The sequence below is a fragment of the Pocillopora damicornis genome, chromosome 9, assembly GCF_964200805.1.
Source record: "Pocillopora damicornis chromosome 9, jaPocDami1.2, whole genome shotgun sequence".
Taxonomy (NCBI): Eukaryota; Metazoa; Cnidaria; class Anthozoa; order Scleractinia; family Pocilloporidae; genus Pocillopora; species Pocillopora damicornis.
In genome coordinates this window covers 15838122-15857288 of record NC_142678.1, presented here as the reverse complement: position 1 = coordinate 15857288, position 19167 = coordinate 15838122, and the positions used below count along the sequence as shown (strand labels likewise).

Here is a 19167-nt window from a genome sequence, read left to right as displayed (position 1 = left end):
TAACACTAAATTACACGTTAAGACTTATGTCCGTTTATGTCTACTCATTCAGTGGTAAACAAATAAAACTGAAAGAGAAATAAAAGCCATTTCCGATCGTAATCACGGGATAGTTCAGGAGCAGGATTCAAGCTCATGGCTCGATCTGTCATTGGGTTTCTTTCGTAGTAAAATCATCGTTCAAACACATTGCAGTCCAATTTTCTCTTGATCAACATGTCTTTATCAGCGGTATCTTTTGCGATTCGTGCGCCAGATTTATTAGTTCTGAATTCATCTGCGCAATAAGTGGTAATGGAGGACTCCCTGTCTAATTGCTAGCGAGAAAATAAACACATAAGTTTCCTACTCATCCAGAGATCTGTAGACAATTTTGTGGGCTTTGGATTAAAGGAATTTTCACTACTGAACATGAACTAAGCGAAGATTTTATACACGCAAATTTTTTCGGTTTTCTACTATCGTTTGCTTCGATCAAGAACATTCATAGCTACCACTTCTTTGTATCGAGATGTTTCACAAGGGAGGACCTGGAAAACAAAGAGGTTTTGGTTTTGGAGGATTTTCTCTAGCAACAAAGAAAGAAGATCCCCTCCCAGCTAATATAGGGAGCGGTATGCCCGTCAGTAGATCAGGTGGAAGTGCAAAGAAAAATCATTCATCCCATGGCCAGGGATTCCACGGTACTTCATCGTTTCCTTTGCCAGGAGCCAGGAAACCGTGAGTATTTATGCTTAATGATCCACTATTTTTTACATTATTTTGATAAAAGATTGTATTAGAATAAGATCGTCATCAAAATTAAGTCAACAGTGAAATTTTGCTTCGTCTTAAGTTCTATGTACACTGGAGGAAGTTTACCGCTTTAGTTACTTCGAGTCATAGCTAAGGCTTGGTAATAAAACATTCGAGATTTTGGTCGCTCAATATCTTTTTGGTGAAATCCGATGTTTCTTTGTCTAAGTACTCTAATATTCCATGCTGGCCAGCTCACCAAATTCCTCTTTTATATGTACCACACTAGTCAAGTTTTTGTAAAACATATTAGAGGGGGTTAGTTTTTAAAGAAACTGTGGTGCTGCATGGGTGGGAGGGTATAACAGGGTAATTAAGTATTATCAAGTGATATGATAATGTAAATTGGCCACCGTAAAGTGTTTAAAAGCCAACGTTTCAAGCATTAGCTCTTTGTCAATCGCTCTGATGAAGGGCTAATGCTTGAAATGTCAGCTTTAAAACTCTCTACAGTGGCCAATTTACAATATCAACTCAGTTGATAATATTGAATAACTCTTTTATGGTGAGACACTCTATTTCTCTCTTGGTTTTTTAAAATTTCTTGTTACCAACATTGACGAGGGGGAACAATGCAATGTTTCAACAATTCTGATTAGGATTATAGTTATCATTCAGCAGAACAGCACATCTGTGTTTGTCAATGTCAGTGGTAATTTTTTTAAATTATTTTTTTGCCCAAATGACAAAATGGCCATCCTTGGTTGAAGGGAGTATTTGTTTCCTTACAATATTTTGCTGTCCTTGTGAACTGATCAATGCAAACCAACAAGATTATCCCTGCTGGAAAACTTCCCAATTAATTAAACAAAACTATTTAACATTTCATGCTCGTGAAGTTTCTATCGGGTGATAGTATTTGCCCCATTAGCTTTCAGGCATAGAAATTAAGAGTGAGTAATCAAATTGTTTCAGTTCAAATCTTCTTGTTTAAAATTTAACATTGAGACATGTTCATGTTTTCAGCTTAGTTTAATAACAACTGCACTCTGTCATCCTGCTCAATGTACCCACTATTATGGAATAGATAAGAAGTCACATAGCCAATTGGACTTTAGCATTTTTGATAGATGCTAGTAGATTTATACTTATTATTTTACTTTTAGAATCTTTGTCGATAGTGATAATGAGGATGATGAGACAAAATTTGTTGATGATGATGATGAAAGTGAAGACATACCATCCAGTCGCAAATTGGATGATGATGATGACGAGGAGGAGGATGAGTTGGACAAATTCATGGCGGGAATACAGGTAAGATATCTTGTTTAGTTAGCACAGCTACCTTCAAAAAACTATGAACTCTAGCTGGTCTGTTGAGGTTGTATCATGCTTCACACGGATATATTTAGTTAGTAAAAAACTACGCTAGTTCTAAGTGCCCAATCATGTCATTGCCATATTCTTGTGTACACAGTGACCCTTAACCTTTTAACTCCCAGAAGTGATTTACATGTAACTTCTCCCTACAATATCCATACACCATCCCACAAACAGTTAATGAGATTACTCAAACTTATCAGTTAGAGGTTGTTGTTGTGATATAACACCAAATTCTTATAACCAAGTTACAAAGAAATGTGTAACAGCTAGATGGGAGAATTGATAATCAGATCTTAGGAGTTAAAGGGTTAAAAGTGACCAGTATTTAATTTCTACCTTTAATAAAACCCTGCAATAACACTTGAAGATTAAAGGAAATGGTGGTCAGCCAAAGAAGCCAAATTTTCCTTGTCAGGACCTTATCCATTTAAGTCCCACCAGACAGACCTAGACTTAGACAGAATCTCTCCTTGCATTGTCAGTACGATATCAAGTAGACAAGTAGCAAGAATAAAGAAAAATATTAATTAGGGGATTATTGGTTGATCCAATTATAAATTCTCAAAACTGACATCACGTAAATTGTATGGCAGACAGTAAGGAGAATTACTTATGAAATCTTGGGAGTTAAAGAGTTAAGAAATTTATAGAGAAGAGTAGGGAGGATTAACATTCTAGTAGAGAGATTAACATTCTTTGTGTTTGATATCCGGTCAGAATGAAGTGCAGAAGGAAGCAAACTTGTCTGCAAAGGAAAAGAGCGACAAAGACAAGAAAAAGTATGTTTTAGTTTCATTCTGGTTTGTTCTTACGACAAGGTTCAGGCAAGGATCACACAGACATTCTTTCCTACTCAAACACAATTTGTTACAAGCAAGACAGAAATGTTGAAGTTTTTGTGAAAGCAAAGCATTTTTCAAGCAAGGGATGGCTACAGCATGGCCTGCTATAGCTGGTTAGGAGTCAATTGAGACATTTCTGTGAAATATAGCTTCTTGTATTTTTGCTGTTGATAAAAGTAGTTTCAGGTACAAGTTTTTTTGTAAAAGTCACCATTTTGTGACCTAAAACAAGGATTTCAAAATGTTTTGAAGTTGGCATCAGACTTGGCAAAAGTAGGTGACTGTGAAAAGTTCATTAAGTCCCACCCTTTAAGTCCTACTGGTGACCAAGACAGAATTTCTCCTTACAATATCAATACAATATCAACCAGATTCATGATGAGATTAAAGAAAAATACCAGTTTGGGATGATTAGTTTATCCAATATTAAATACTCTGAACTAATACTGTAAGAATTGTATGGTTGACAGTAAGGAGAATTAAAAATTTGATCTGGGAGTTAAAGGGTTAAAGGTAAAAAGGTAATTATTTTGACGCAAGCAACTGGCAACATGTCATCAAGTAGTCAGTGGACCTCTAGTTGTCACCAGCTTGATTTGAAATCCCTGCTAAAATCCTAAAATGGTCCCCAGAAGTAATTTTTTAATTGCCGGAAACCAAATGGGAAAGTGGAAATGGTGCTCTATTTCATGATATTACGGTACAGCTGCCTATACCATTTGTCTTTTGAAGAGAGCTCTGATCAATTAGAACTTTACAGGTTGCTGCATGGCCCCTAAACACAGCTTATAAATTTCATTTAGCATTTGACAATTTTAGCTTGCATTGTTGTCATGATACAAGCAATACTAATTACTTATGAAAACTTTTGATGTAACCAGGATCAGAAGAGATGACATTGAGGAGGAAGATGATCAGGAGTCATACTTCAATTACATCAAGAACGCTCCTGTTATTGCGTATCCTGATGATGAGGAAGAAATAGAGTACGATAGTGATGGAAATCCTATTGCTCCAGAGAAGTCCAAGGTAATTCTGATTTATCAGTGGTTTGTCTGTTAAAGAGACTTACTGATCCCCATTGTGACATATCAATTAATTTGCTATTTCTTTCTGTTTTGTTGTGTTTTGCAGATTATTGTACCACTTCCAGCTGTGGACCACTTTGAGGTAGCCTTGATACCATTTATTTATGAATTTATTGTTCTTATTTCTTTCTTTTACCATTGTTCTACAGAGCCCAGTTGTTTGAAGGCTGATTAGTGCTAACCCAAAATGCAAGGTTAAATTTTAATCTGGGCCTCTTTGATTTCTTTGTTAACCCTTTAATTGTTGAGAGTGACCAGCTTCTAATTTCTCCTTTCAATATCACCCATGAATCAAACATCAAGGTCATGAGAATAAAGGAAATGATAATTAACTGAAGAACCTCTTGATTGTTAAATGAATTCTCCTTGCAAGCACGTTAGGAAATTTAAAGAGACTAGTTTGGAGAATGTACATTCTGATGTTAGGATATAAAGGGTTTAAGGCCTGTTTGGGATGATTTTCTCTTTTCTCTTTTGAGCATCCAATCACAGCATCATGGACAAAGAAAATTATGCTGGATTCTCTTGTAACCCTGTGAACCCTAAGAGGGACAAGCATCTAATTTCTCCTTACAATATCACCCCCAATTCACACATTCAGGTCACAAGAAGAGGGAAAATAATCACCGACCAATGAAGCCCTTAGTAAACAAATTCTCCTTGTCAGCTCCTTGGGAAATGTATAGAGAACAGTATGGAGAATATGCATATACTGATGATAGGGTGTAAAGGGTTAAAGCATTTACATCTGAAATCAAATTTCACACTAATCCTGGGTTATCTTGACCCAGCTTTGAACAACCTGGCCCAGAAGCACCCGTGGTCCGCATGCTGAATGGCTTCTTGTTACTGAAGGGGCAGCTTCTTTTATAAGACAAACCTGAGAAATACCTGTTTTGATCTGAAATAAATTTCAACCTTAGCCTTTTTTTCATTATACTGGAAAGAAACCTATAGTAGTTAACTGCAGGGGTAGTAGATACTAAATAATGGGGATTAATATAAAAATAATTGGATTTAGCTGTAGACATTCCACATGGTGGCTCTTCTTGGTCACTGAAACAAACTGTAAATAAACATTGTTAAGTAAAAAATAAAACTGGTTAAAATTTAACCAAAGTTTAGCCAATGTTCAACAAAACTGCATTCTAAACTATCGTAAATTTAGCTGAATCTTTTATCTGAGTGTTTATTTTTGTGAACAATGTCAAGTAGGCCAAAAGTTAGCAGTGGAAGGAAATTTCATTAAACCAACCCTTTAAGAGAGAATCCCTAAGGCCTATTGCTTGCACAAAACCATGGTTTGGGTTAGACCTTGTAGACTTGACCAACCCATTGAGTTTAAAAATCCCAACTGGCAGATGGCAAATTAGTTGGCTGTATACAAAGTGTAGCCAAAAAGTTGAACTCAGGGCAACTGAGAACAAAACCAGTGGGTAGCTTGGTAGTGGGCTTGAACTTGGAACCACCAGATTTCAAGTTCAGTGCCCTGAACACTAGGCTGCACTGCCTGCATTTTACTTAGGGATAATATGCACATGCTACACACTACTCCTTCTTCATGGCTGGCTTCTAAATAATCTCTGGAGAACACTGGTCTTATTTTTATTATATCTTCAATTATTTTGGGGTGACTTCCTTCTTTGGTGCATTCCTCACCATTTTTTTGGCATTCTTTTGTCTTGTTGTAGATTGACTACCCACCTTTCGAAAAGAACTTCTACATTGAGCATACGGAAATTGCTAAACTAACCAACCAAGATGTTCAGGATTTAAGGAGAAAGTTAGGAATGAAGGTGGGTTATTAAACAATATTTTAGAAAATTCTTTAGATTGAATGTGTGTGAAGCACTTTTAAATTTTGTTTTTGTGAGAGGGGGGGGGGGGGTGGGCTGGTTAGGAAAAGAATGAAAACTATCAACGATCAGAATTTATAGCTTATTCTAAGCCTTGAGTTTCCTTTTATGGCACCTTCTACCAGTGTTCATGTGTTTTTTTGTTTATGAAAAAACTATAGAAAACAGGAATTAACCCTTTAACTCCCATGAGTGACCAAGAGAGAATTTCTCCTCACAATATTCATACAATATCAAGCACACAAGTGATAAGAATTAAAAAATATCAATTTGTGGATTATCAATTGATCCAATACCAAATTCTCCAAACTAACATTAAAGAATTGTATAGGAGACAGTGAGGAGAATTACTCTTGTGATCTTGGGAGTTAAACTGCTCCTGAAGGTAAAAAGACCCTAAGGTAGCTTTATCTTGTTCTGAACATTTTTTCCTCAGCTTTGCACAATGTTTGATTCAGATATTGCCAAAATCCACCAGAAAAGAAACTGCAATTCAAATTTTTAGGCAGAAATTTGTGTTATTTCAGAATGTACCATTTATCATGGTCATTGATTGGCAGTTTTGATGCCTTTATATGGATTGATACTCATTATTGCCAAAAATCCTCAACTGAAGAGATTGGGCATTAAATTAAAACAAACTTGTTTTAGCCATTAATTCCTATCAAGTTCAGGATATGCATTTCATCATTGTCATTGATTGGCAGGTGTCAGGTGCTCAGCCTACAAAGCCATCCATCAGTTTTGCACATTTTAGCTTTGATGAACAGCTCATGGGTGCAATCAGGAAGTCTGAATACACACAGCCAACACCGATCCAGTGCCAGGTATGATGGAAATCAAGAACTGACATCACATGCAGGGTAATTTAATATTGTCAACTGAGTTGCTCTAATGAAGGGCTAGTGCTTGAAACGTCAGTTTTAAAACTCTTTACAGTGGCCACTCTACATTATCAATTGAACTCAGTTGATAATACTAAATTACTCTCATATACTCACCCATGATGCAGCACCAAAGTTTCGCTAAAAACTTACCCCCTTTAACATCACATGCAGTTGTATAACTCATCCCTGCTCACCCAATGGAAACCCATGGTACATTGTATGTGGGTTGCAAGCTGGCATAGCTTCTGGTTGCTGGCTGCTACCCTAAGCTTACCACTCCTTGGGTAGAAAGATTGAGAGAAGGTCACCTTAAACCAACTGATGGCAACTCCCAAAAAATGTTAAATTAATAAAAATTAATGAGCTTGATCTTAGGTGGACTTAAATAGAGGTTTTGGCTTACTCCTTAAAAATAATTTCTCACAAGTGTATTATTTTCTCCAAGATATCTTTTTGCACTTTGTTCTAAATTTAAAAGTCAGAATATCAGTTCTGGTGAACATCTGTGTAGCATTATGTTAGTATGGTATCACTGTGACTAAACTGTCATTCATCAGTTCTTCAATTGCAATAAACACAGGAGAGAGAAAAAAAAATGTGAATTCAGTGTTTCTCCTTGGTTCTGCTTTGAACTGTGACTTTCAGGGCAGTTAGCAAAGTGGGAAAGGGACAAGGAAGGAATGTTTGATGGAAAAAGCTATTTCTTCTATACTACTGTGACTGACAAGGGTTATTTTCAATGAAGCCTGAATGAATTGAGATTCATAAATGGTTCCTCTGTGCCTTTTTTTTTTTTTTTTTTTTTTTTCAGGCAATCCCTGTGGCACTTAGTGGCCGAGACATCATAGGCATTGCTAAAACAGGTTCTGGTAAGACTGCTGCCTTCCTGTGGCCAGCACTGGTTCATATCATGGACCAACCTGAGTTGGAGCCTGGTGATGGACCCGTTGCCCTCATATGTGCACCTACCAGAGAACTTTGCCAGCAGATCTTTGCTGAAGCTCGACGGTTTGGAAAAGTTTACAACATCCATGCTGTGGCTGTGTTTGGTGGAGGCAACAAATATGAGCAGTCAAAAGCTCTTCAGGAAGGAGCAGAAATTGTTGTTGCTACTCCAGTAAGGAAACTTTGTATGGTGTAGATGTGGAAGTTTACATCATCTTTCACCTAAATAACCACGCTTCAAATTGACCATCTTTATTTACATCATCACTGTGCAAAAGCATTTCATTCGATATTCCTATCCTAGCAGTTAGCAGGATGTTTGTCAGCATGGACCCAGTTAAACGACCTAGCCTGTCACAAGTCTCCTAAAGCGCAGTGGTAGAACGTTTGAAGTAGTAATCGGAAGGTCATGGGTAGACCATAGAGACACCAAATTGCTCATTTTCTTTCCTGGTAACAGGTTACTTCTGAGACTCCAACTTAAATAGGGACATACGTTGTTAACCATTCTTTACAACTACCGGTACCTTAAATGACTGCAGTCTCAAGTGGTCAAACAAATCTCATGTACAACATTAGCGCTTCTCTTTATTAGTTTTATAACTTTATTGTCATCCAACTCTAGGGTCGTCTGATTGACCATGTGAAGGCAAAGGGCACAAACCTAAAAAGAGTAACATATCTGGTCTTTGATGAAGCTGACAGGATGTTTGACATGGGATTTGGTATGTAAACTACACGGCTAAAAGCATCGTGAGCAGGCATCGCTCGAATAGCGCAATTTTCAATTGTGTGTCGAAGTAATCCGGGATTTCGTTAGTTTTGCTTCACTTTGCTCTGTGATTGGCCCATTAAATTCGCGCCTCTTTCTCAACCAATCAAATTTAAGCCTGAAACCAATCGCTCCTCGGTCGCCTGCGTTTCCCGCGCCTCAAGCCTTTTTCTTGTTTTTACTTTGAGTTCTCATTGGCTCCTGGTGATTTTAGCCTTTGTTCTGATTGGCTGTTAAGATTACTTTTGTTTTGGCTTTACGTCACTCAGTCGCAAAAGCGCACCGACAACAACAACTATGAGGTTTACAATATCTTTAATTTACGAAAGAATAGTGTTGCTTAGTTCTTCCTATTTCTTAAGAGTGCTTCAGGGATTCCAAGTGTTTTAATGGGGTGTAAATGAATACATAAGGACGTCTTGCCTATTTCTGTTGTGGGAATTAAAACCTGATACTTATCTTTTAACCCTTTAACTCCCAAGACCTCATTAGTAATTCTCCTTATTGTCTGACATACAGTTCTTGCAATGTTAGTGAGGAGAATTTGGTACTGGATCAACTTATAATCTCCCAACTGATATTTTTCTTTATTCTCATCACTTGTCTTTTTGATATTGTATTGATATTGAGAGGAGAAATTCTATCTCGGTAGCTCATGGGAGTAGAAGGGTTAATGTTAATGAATGTTTTTCTCTAGAGCCGCAAGTGAGGTCGATCGCAAATAACGTTCGTCCCGATAGGCAGAGTGAGTATTACCTCTTTATTTCACCTCGCTATTTTTTTCTCAATAAATAAATAGATGATTCTTGCTCTGATATGTAACCTTACAGACCACAATTAATTGGCGGTTAGTTGCAATTTGCGCTTTCTTCGTTTATGCAATTTTCATCTCTAATCCAGTTATCTGAGTTGAAAATATCATCATTGTTTTAAATTGTTTGTTCGTTTGTTTATTTTGTTTCATTGTGTCTAGCCTTGCTCTTCAGTGCAACATTTAAGAAAAAAGTCGAGATGCTGTGTCGGGATATCTTGACAGATCCTATTAGAGTTGTAGTGGGTGAACTTGGTGAGGTAAGAAATAATCGTTTGAGGAAGGAAAGACATATATGCTGTACTTAGAAGATGTTTTTAACCAGTTATCAGTTATTGATGAAAACAAGACGTAATCTCTTATCAGATGGTGTAAACAAACTTATAAATGGAAACCTGTCTGGTCATTGTGGGAGCAGGCAAATGGTTCGGTTCGGAGTTGTAGCCCTTGTAGTACATAATGCACTGCGTAACAATAATTTAAAAAAATTATTTTACCATAATTGAATTGAACAGTGGCTGAAAGATGCACTATATTCCGAAATCATTAAGTATTACTCGTTTTGTTGGTTATTTTGAATTCCAACAATACATAGGAAATTTCAGTCAACTCGAGGCGCAAAATTTGCTCTCGTAAAAGTTAAAAAAAAAAACAGTTTGTCAAAAAGAGAAAGGAAGCTCACTTTCATGTCCAATATAGGGCTGAAAGTTTGAGGAAACATTATAATTTTCACTCACGCAATGGAAAATATACCGGGAAACAAAAGAATTTTACTTGTTCCGTCTTTAATTTCCTAATTTTTTTCTCTTAATCCAGGCAAATGAAGATGTAACACAGATCGTGGAGATCTTACCAAGTATCAGTGATAAATGGACATGGCTAACAAGACATTTAGTCTCTTTCACATCAGGTAATACAACGAAAAATTGGGAAAAGCACCCTACGAGTTTAAGTATTACGTGTTCTTTATTGCTCCCCTAGGAAAATACTTGGACCCATATAATTTCGTTATTTGCTGTACGAATGAAATGATCCCAATAATTCTAATTCTCAATTTACGCATTTTGTTTTTCATTTTAAGGAAGGTTTGGTTTCTTGAAGAGGATTCGACGTGATTTTAATTTTTGTTCCACAGGAATTTGTCGTAAGTGACATTAGTTTGTATTTCTCTCACTTTCATGTATTTTGCTTTCTAAGCTGGAAGTGTACTCATCTTTGTGACCAAAAAGGCCAACAGTGAAGAACTTGCATCAAAACTGAAAACCAAAGATTTTGAAGGTAGGTCTTAGATTGTTGTGTACATGTCGGTTTTAATGCCGTCGGTTTTAATGCCCACGGTTATTTGCCTGTCTTTCAAATTCGTGGGAAGGCGATCTTTCAAATGCAACCTAGATTGCTGTCCAACGATGAGCAACAGCGAATCGTTACAGCACCTAACAAATTATCACTGAATCAACCTGTGAGGGAATAGTGCCTATTGCCTCTCGATCTGAGTTCAGCGCCCCCGTCACCAGGCCACCGTGTCTTCTTAGGGAAGAAGCTATTTTTGCACTTGTTTTTTCTCTTTTAAGACCAGCCTGGAGAATATCTCTTGAAAAAGGTTGCCCTTCTTGACGGGGGGGTGGGGGGGGGGGAAACGAATTTTCTTCTTTCTGCATTTAAATAATCGAAAATATTTTGTTACCTTGATCCGTGTCACTAATTACAAATAACTGATATAGTTTATATTGATTTTGGCCTCTCTTTTCTCAGTGGTGTTATTGCACGGAGATATGGATCAATTCGAGAGAGACAAAGTCATCAACTCATTCAAGAAACAAGAGATTCCTATTCTAGTAGCGACTGACGTAGCAGGTATGAAGCAAAGTTTAATATTTATGTACAAATTTCACTCAGCGCGCAAGCTGCGCACACAGAGAGAAAAGAGATTGCTGCGAACGTTTGACGCTTCTTTACGCAATTTTGGAGGAATTGAAGGCATGTGCGACTCCAGCTCGGCTCACGCTTTTGCCGTTTGGCTGAGAGGAAGCTGATGGGTCTACCAAGCAGGTTTAATCCTAGACCTTGAAGACGTAGCCATTCGCTCGCGGAAGTGAACTCTGGACCTTTAAAACACCTCCACATTGAAAGATAAAACGTGTATTTCTTTTAAAATACTTGACTCCGACTGTTCAAATTCCCCAACCCCCCCGGCACGGACGACAGTCAAATGCCGGTGGGTTGCCCGGGCGGGGGTGTTGCAGCTTCGAATTGATCGGTGTATTGGCGTTGATGAATTGGTTTTCATTTTAGCCCGTGGTTTGGACATTCCGTCAATTAAAACTGTAATTAATTACGATGTGGCACGTGACATCCACACGCACACACACCGGATTGGTCGGACTGGCAGAGCAGGTAAGTTTGTTACAGGTCCTAATTCTAGCAAATACGAGTAAGTACTTTCTCTGTCGTTCACTCCAAAAGATATAGCCGGAATTCAAAGTAACGCCTTTCTGAGTCCCTTTTGCGGGCTACAGGAAGTGAGTAACCCCCGAAAGTAATGAACTGGAGGAGTTCTTCTTGCTATATCGAGGCATTATCCAACCAAAAAAGAGTGATAGAGATATGAAAGACTCGCTAGCTGGATGGTGTTATCTTGATCTAGCTCCAAGTTATAGTAACCAATATACAGGGAAATGTTGAACACTTAAAAAGGAGAGTTGAGAATCATTTGAGTGGAGCAAAATATGTTTACAAACGTTTGGTGTGGTGGGAGTTCTGTTGCCATGGTCATTTTTCTAATAAGGCCTAGGTTGTATATGTTGATTCAATTTTTTATTTTTTGGTACAGGGGAAAAGGGTGTGGCTTACACCCTTCTTACGTCTGCAGATCAAAATTTTTCAGGGGATCTTGTACGAAATTTGGTGAGTTTCTGCTACTTTCATTATTTATTTCGAGGAACCCGCTTCAGTTCAGATAATTCCAAAGCATGTCTTATTTAACAAGCTGGAAAGCTCAATATTAAAAGGAAAAAAAAAGGAAAAAGAACTGCATTTCAGCAGACCTTGCCCATGGAGGACGTTAACTTATTTGATAATGAATTGGATGTAGGGTTAAGCTTTCGTTTAAACCTGTCAACGTTCTAACCCATCCAAGGGTTGACCAAAATTTTCCCTGGTAGTGTATCTTTGGTAGACTTTAGAAAGTAAAGGAGACTTGGAAAACGAGTACCAATTCTTTTGGTCAAAATATCACTTCTATGCAATTTTCAGACTTATATAAATATCCTTTTGCTTTAGTGCATAATACTTGTTTATGTCAGGGCGGAGCTGATCTAGTGGTTTACTACAAATAAATATAAATTTTCACTTACTCTAACGCATAATTCTTGTTTTTATTAGGAAGGAGCTAATCAAGTGGTTCCTGAGGCTCTGATGGAGATGGCACTAAAGGTTCTTAATTTTTAAACTTTTTTTTTTTTTTTTAAATTTTAATTTTAATTTTTAAATTACAAACAATGCTTACAATACAATATGAAACACCACTTACACTAATTACAATGCTTATTTACATTACTCTACTTACAGTCACTAATACTTACACTACTTACAGTCACTAATAATTACACTACTTACAGTATCCAGCCCTATTAACAACACAGTCTACTAATTATGCCATTACATACAAAAAGTACTATTTTCTTTTAACATTGCACAGTGACACATACCGGCGATGGCGACGCCCAGTTAATTCTCTAACAAAAATAAACTACAATAAACTAATAAACAAGGAAGAATATGAGATCTAAGTTTATGCATTGGTCTTCCATTCTTTTCCTTCCTTTTTTTTTAATTTTTAAACTTACTACTTCCTTCTTGACTCGTGAAAACATAACGTTTGCAAGTTGTAGACCCATTTATATTCTGTGTTATCCCCTTATATAGTTTCCTTGGTGGTGTAGATTGCCAGTTATAACAAGTTTTTGGCGACAGATCACCTTGTCCATTACCTGTTATTTCAGGTTCTAAACAGGCAGACTTCTGTTGGAAAAACTTGCCAGCGGCAAAAACTCTAAGGGTAGACGACTTGATACAGACATTTATCAAGAAAATCGCAAAGGATTAGGAGTGACGGTTACTCGAGTTTTCAATCGCGATTTCAGTATGGAACAATGTTCATTTGAGTTTCAAAAATTATCGTGATTTTCATTGGTTTTGTTTCAGTTTGCGTTGTAATTGGCCCAAAAATTCGCACCACTTTCTCAACCAATCAGATGCAAAACTACCTCTAATACACCAATCACGACTTTGTCGCTCGCGTTTTCACGCGCTTTAGGCAGTCTGCTTATTTTTTTACTTTAAGTTCTCATTGGCTCTAGCTCTATGTACTTGGACTAAGATATAAGAGTAAGAAGGAGCCTGCTACGGAACTACCCAAGACGAAAAACACAGTAACGAAGTCACGTCAGGTTTTTAGTCTGCATCTGATTGGTTTAGAGGGTAGCTATAGTTGTGTGGACCAATCACAGCGCGAGATTAAGTAAAATCGATGCAAACACGATTTAGTTTTGACGTTCTTTTGATGTTTGCCTTGCTTTCCTCTGTAAGTAAATTTTTCTCGCTTGGGTCCATAGAATGCTTGGTTTAGGAAGTCTCGTTTTCGACAAGGCAAGGGAAAAGCCAGTGGAAGGGAAGGAAGACCGCGCATGCGTGAGAGACCTGGATTAGGAATGCAGGGATCGTCGGTAAATAACGCTATGTAACCAGATAACAGATTAGTATTCATTTATCTGGCTATTGTTGTACTTCACAGTTTTTTGCTGATGTTGCCTTTTCGACCAATTTACATTTTTGGGAACGAAAGGTACTTTACTGAGACGAGCACGATTAAAACTAGCATAAAATTTAAAAAATTCGCACTTTACAAACTATCGCCTTGACTGCAATAAGCATTTCCTCATTCTTTTGTTATGTTTGTCATGGCAATGTGCCTTTAATTCTTCATGTAGGATGCCTCATGATTGTCAAAACCTCAACCCTCTCTCTCCCTGGATTGACCAAAAAGGCAATTTCTCTAATGTTCAAAATTAGAGTACAGAGTTGAAGATAAATGGTGATACACCTTTGAAATATGAGAAGGAGTGAAATGTTTTTTTAGCTTTAATCTTGGGAGAGATCCTCTTTTTTCGCAAATTTCCTCAACCAAAATGTCTTAGTAAGGAGAACTGAGATTTTTTCAGGTTTAATCCTTTAATTCCCAAGATCTCATTAGTAATTCTCCTTACTGTCTGCCAAACTATTCTCATTATGTTAGTTTGGAGAATTTGGTATTGGATCAACTTATTTACCTCTGATTGATATTTTTCTTTATTCTCATCACTTATCTGGTTGATATTGTGTTAATATTGTAAGGAGAAATTCTGTCTTGGTCACTCATGGGAGTTAAAGGGTTAAGGGAACATCGTCGGGAAACTTAAGTTTGCTCTTGCCAGATTTGTGGACCCAAATGACTCGCAAAATATCTGGAAGAAAATGTCTTTATTTTTGTACTCCAGAAATGTTTTGTGCCCCGATACCACAAATTTTTAACAAATTCAGTTTTCAGTTTAAACTTGCGGCTTAGTTGATATTCACAAAAGGTAATCTGTCTTATCTTTTCACAGGGAAACCAAGCCGGTGATGGCAGAGGAGCGCAGTATTCGTATGCAGAATCGTCGTATCCACAATCGTCTTTCGTATCGTCGACGTCCTCAAAAACATCTTTTCGTCCGTCGTCATCTTCGGCCTCGGGAGGAGTGTTCGGCTCTTCGGCAAGAAATGATCGGACCTCGGCTCTCAAGGCTGCTTTTCAGGTTTTTGTTATGAATTTTTTCTTCTTTTACCGATCACTTTTTTTTTTAAATATGTCCGTCTCGAAATTTGTAATATCCAGTCACACAATTATCTACTCACGAAAACGTTGTCACTTTGGAGCGTACGTTGTTACAATCTTAACCCATTCTTTCCTTTCGTTCCCCTTTCTTCAGCGGATAAAATATCCCACCTGCTTCCTGTGGACAGCTTAGTTCTTTTTGACTTGATGTTACTTTTGTTATGTTGCTCCAACCGAACGAATCATTCTCTTGGAGACTTATTCGGTGTTGATATATTCAAGTCTTTCACGTTTTGGTCCTTAGGCCCAGTACAAGTCTCACTTTTGCGCTGCATCTTCCTCTGCGTCTAACACATGGGACGCTACAAGTCATCACAGTACGGCTAAACCCCCTGACAGGCCACAATCGTCAAAACCACAAAAACCGGCCGTCAAGAAATCCCGTTGGGACCCAGCTTAGGAACATACATGTTCATACTCTGAGATTTCTTGGTTTTCTGTGGATTTTGTTCTACATTTGGGCTCAGTTGGTTAGAAGAGAAACATGTATGTGTTAGTTATTTAAGATTCAAAAAGGCTAAGAACACAGTTTTTTTTCTTTGTTTTCAATGGAGTCCCTCGACTCTCTTCGTGACTCGAAGGGGGAACGTTTGCAGCGTAACTTAACAACTTGCCTCGTGAACACGAAAATTGTCACTTGCTACGGATAATGCTCAGGTTGGTCACGCTTAATGTAGTTTGCTGTTTCTTTAACCCTTTAAAACCCCCAAGACTGATTAGCATCTAATTTCTCCCTACAATATCAACCCCTTAATCAAACATTAAGGTCACGAGAATAAAGGAAATGATCATGGAGCTCTTGATTGTTAAATAAATTCTCCTTGTCAGCACCTTAGGAAATGTATAGAGAACAGTATAGAGAATATACATACTGATGTTAGGGTGTAAAGGGTTAAAGAGATGGAAAGCAGAAAACACTGTAGACAGTATGTTGGAGAACCGAGTAAAGATAAATCGCCTCGCAATAATACCAGCGATCCTCTTCATTTCAATAGTGAGGCTACAGAATGATTCCTTACGAACTGAATGTGTCGTTCGGTTCGCTTATTATATGGTCAGTTTCCTATAGAAAGTCAGTTTCGTACTCAGTATTAAAACTGATTTACTAGCGTTCTATCACATATACCGCAATCTGATTGGCTGCGGTCTTCGCTGTCTATTCATTAATAGATAGAGTTAAGTGAGCAGCCCATAATTTTGTGGCCTATAGAAAATAAAATGAAAAAAAATGAGCCTGTCTTTTTTTTCTTTTTTTTTTTTTTTATTATTGGCAGATCGATACTAAAACGTTTAGATGATTCTCTTTCGAATTCTACGCACGATAGTTGACTTAGATTTCTTACTCATCAACTATCCTGAGCCAGAAATCCCGAACTCATGATCTAATTTTCATTAATATTTTATTTAAAAAATAGCGCTCATCAACATCGTCCTAACCGAAGGTCTTAAGATGCTTCGTATTCTCTCCAGGCGATCCTCTCTCAAAGAAAGCCCGATCAGTGTAACCACATTTTTCGTAAACCAATTAAAAAAATATCTCGTCATAAAACTACTGGCTACCTCGAATGATTACTTGACGGTAATCTTTGTTTTAGAGCGCTGTTCAAGAAGATAGGTTCTGTCGGCACTCCTTCGCGCTTCTCTTTCCTCTTTTTTAGGACTTCGTGTTTTTACTCGGCCTTGGAGACGATTTCCTTTTGCCGGAAATCTGGCCACGGCGGTTGCGAAACGGCACGGGAACCCAATTCCTTGTGTAACTCGCCATCAGTTGAGGTCATACAAGATGTAGGCTGCAACCACCTTGCAGTACATACTCATTCTTGAAAAGTAAACGCTTGTTATTTCTTTGTTATAAGCTATCAAGGCTGCGAACATAAGGTTGTTATTTTTGGTGGTGCACTAAACAGGGTAATAGAAAAAGCAGGCTGGTTTAGTCCAACTGGTTTGCTCCGTACTGCAAAGTTAGGTGCTCCCTGTAAAAAGAACAGCCAGTTGCAGGTCACGCAAAAAGAACAGCAGATCGTAGGTCACGCAAAAAGAACGGTCAATTGCAGGTCACGCAAAAAGAACAGCCGATTGTAGGTCACGCCAGGTATTCAGCTCAGTCGCGTCAAAGTAACATCGACCAACAGGAGGTCACATCTACGAAGACGTCTCCTGTACGGGGAGATTGTAACGGAAGTTGAGGAATACATTTGGCAAAACAATTTCGTTCTTACACGGTCTGGATTATATTCACGTACTTTGTGTAATCCGATGGGGTCCAACTTACTCATTTACAAGGGTAAATTTCATTAATCGTGCGATTTCGGAAAAAGTAATCGCATATTTATTGTGTTCGGCGTTGTATCCATGAAAGTATTATTGTAACACCTACCGAACGGAGGACACGCTGGGAATTAACATCTAAGTAAAGGAGGTAAGATACCGCAATCGGTGTTTGTTATTTTTTAGTGTCAAGTAACCGTTGCCGACCTGAGCTAAACGTTGGCTGTAGTTAGTTCCGTTTCTTTGTCAAGCCCTAGCATAAGACGTTCTTCACTGCGTGTTTTATCATAAAAAAAATTTGGAAAACGCGATACATGATGACATTCCATGAGGGGGGGCGGCGGGGGCGGGGGGCTGATACTTATCCTAAAGTTATCATTCAAACTTTTCATCGTAGGGAAAAGCGTTAGTAACAATATTATGTTTACAGACAATGCATCATATAAATTGGAGACAAATCTTTAGATTTTTGAGTCCTGGGAGTGATCAGTATGTAAATTAGCCTTACAATTTCGAAGGCAGACGGGTAACAAGAATAAGGAAAATTATCAATATGGTGGGCTTGATATAACTCCAAATTTCTCAGGACCAATCAGCACAAATGTATGGTTCTGGTTCGGAGAATTAACTTTCAGATCTTGGGAGTGAAAGGGTGAAATACTGTATTTAAATTTTTTTGTATTTGCACTACATAATGCTGAAGATTGGAAATTGTTTGGGTTTATTTCAAGTTCATTTCCAACAGTAAATAGTTTAAATTGCTTGTCTGTTATGAAACCCATCACAGAACAGTTTGCAGCAATTGCTCCTCAAGTGTTCTTCTCAGGAGTGGCATATCATTCTAATAATAATCTAATAATAATCTAATAAAGATACAAAAATAATAATATAATAAAGAATAATAGTAATAATAATCTAATAAAGAATAATAATCTAATAAAGATACAAGAAAAACAATGGTAATAAGCCAATTGACTAAAACTACAGAAAACACTATGGTTCAGTGTTTCTTTTCTTACATATTATTAAGTATGTAATTTTTTAGTGTAATCAGAGGCTCCTGGTGTCATATGATTTATTAGGAACAAAAATGGTAAATTAACAGTATTTGTACAATAACTATGTTTATTTATAATAAAAACCTTTTTTTTTGTATTCACCTGATTAAAATTAGGAACTTCCCCACGGCTCAAGTGCTCTGCAAACTAACATTGAAAAGTATTGCTTTTATCAGCTAAATGCAACTTAACTTCAATCACGGCATCACATTATCGTCTGGTTTTCTGAATAATTTGATAGAAAGTTTAAAATAATACTCTCAATAACTACCAGCCTCATACTTATTATGAAAAATGTTATTAATAAAACTTATGTAAAAGATGTGATAATCAGCTATTTTTTTCAGAAAAATATCTAAATGCAGGTGCACATTGCCGATTTACAGTGCATGATGACGATATGCAAAGAAGTGTAATGGCTTTTTCTTACCATACGGACAAACATCCCACAGTCACAGTCATTTCTTTGCTTGGGAATTTCCTTTTTAGAGAATGAATGAATATATTTGAGTTTATTGGTTTTGATTTCCATTAAATGTGTCAACAGGTGTTTGATTAGCATGGTGTAGGACTTATCAGTGATCATCTCTAAGGGCTTTCATTACCTGTCA

General features: G+C 37.4%; 1 protein-coding gene across 1 annotated transcript; it reads left to right on the top strand.

Moving 5' to 3' along the window:
- The first annotated feature begins 106 nt into the window (after nucleotides 1-106).
- On the top strand, nucleotides 107-16198 carry LOC113682804 (ATP-dependent RNA helicase DDX42). Its single transcript, XM_089182372.1, has 20 exons — nucleotides 107-720; nucleotides 1902-2049; nucleotides 2836-2897; nucleotides 3842-3989; nucleotides 4095-4130; nucleotides 5740-5844; nucleotides 6612-6731; nucleotides 7603-7908; nucleotides 8362-8461; nucleotides 9206-9253; nucleotides 9482-9579; nucleotides 10136-10229; nucleotides 10517-10597; nucleotides 11072-11173; nucleotides 11612-11713; nucleotides 12150-12223; nucleotides 12701-12751; nucleotides 13933-14043; nucleotides 14962-15150; nucleotides 15475-16198. The coding sequence occupies exons 1-20, from the start codon at nucleotides 512-514 to the stop codon at nucleotides 15628-15630; spliced, it is 2340 nt and encodes a 779-aa protein (XP_089038498.1). The 5' UTR covers nucleotides 107-511; the 3' UTR covers nucleotides 15631-16198.
- The last annotated feature ends 2969 nt before the right edge of the window (nucleotides 16199-19167 follow it).

Excerpts from the sequence above, each read along its gene's own strand:
- LOC113682804 (XM_089182372.1), top strand. The coding sequence starts at position 512 with ATGTTTCACAAGGGAGGACCTGGAAAACAAAGAGGTTTTGGTTTTGGA. Across the intron at positions 2,898-3,841 it reads AGCGACAAAGACAAGAAAAA|GATCAGAAGAGATGACATTG; the intron begins GTATGTTTTAGT and ends TGATGTAACCAG. Across the intron at positions 11,714-12,149 it reads TGGTCGGACTGGCAGAGCAG|GGGAAAAGGGTGTGGCTTAC; the intron begins GTAAGTTTGTTA and ends TTTTTGGTACAG.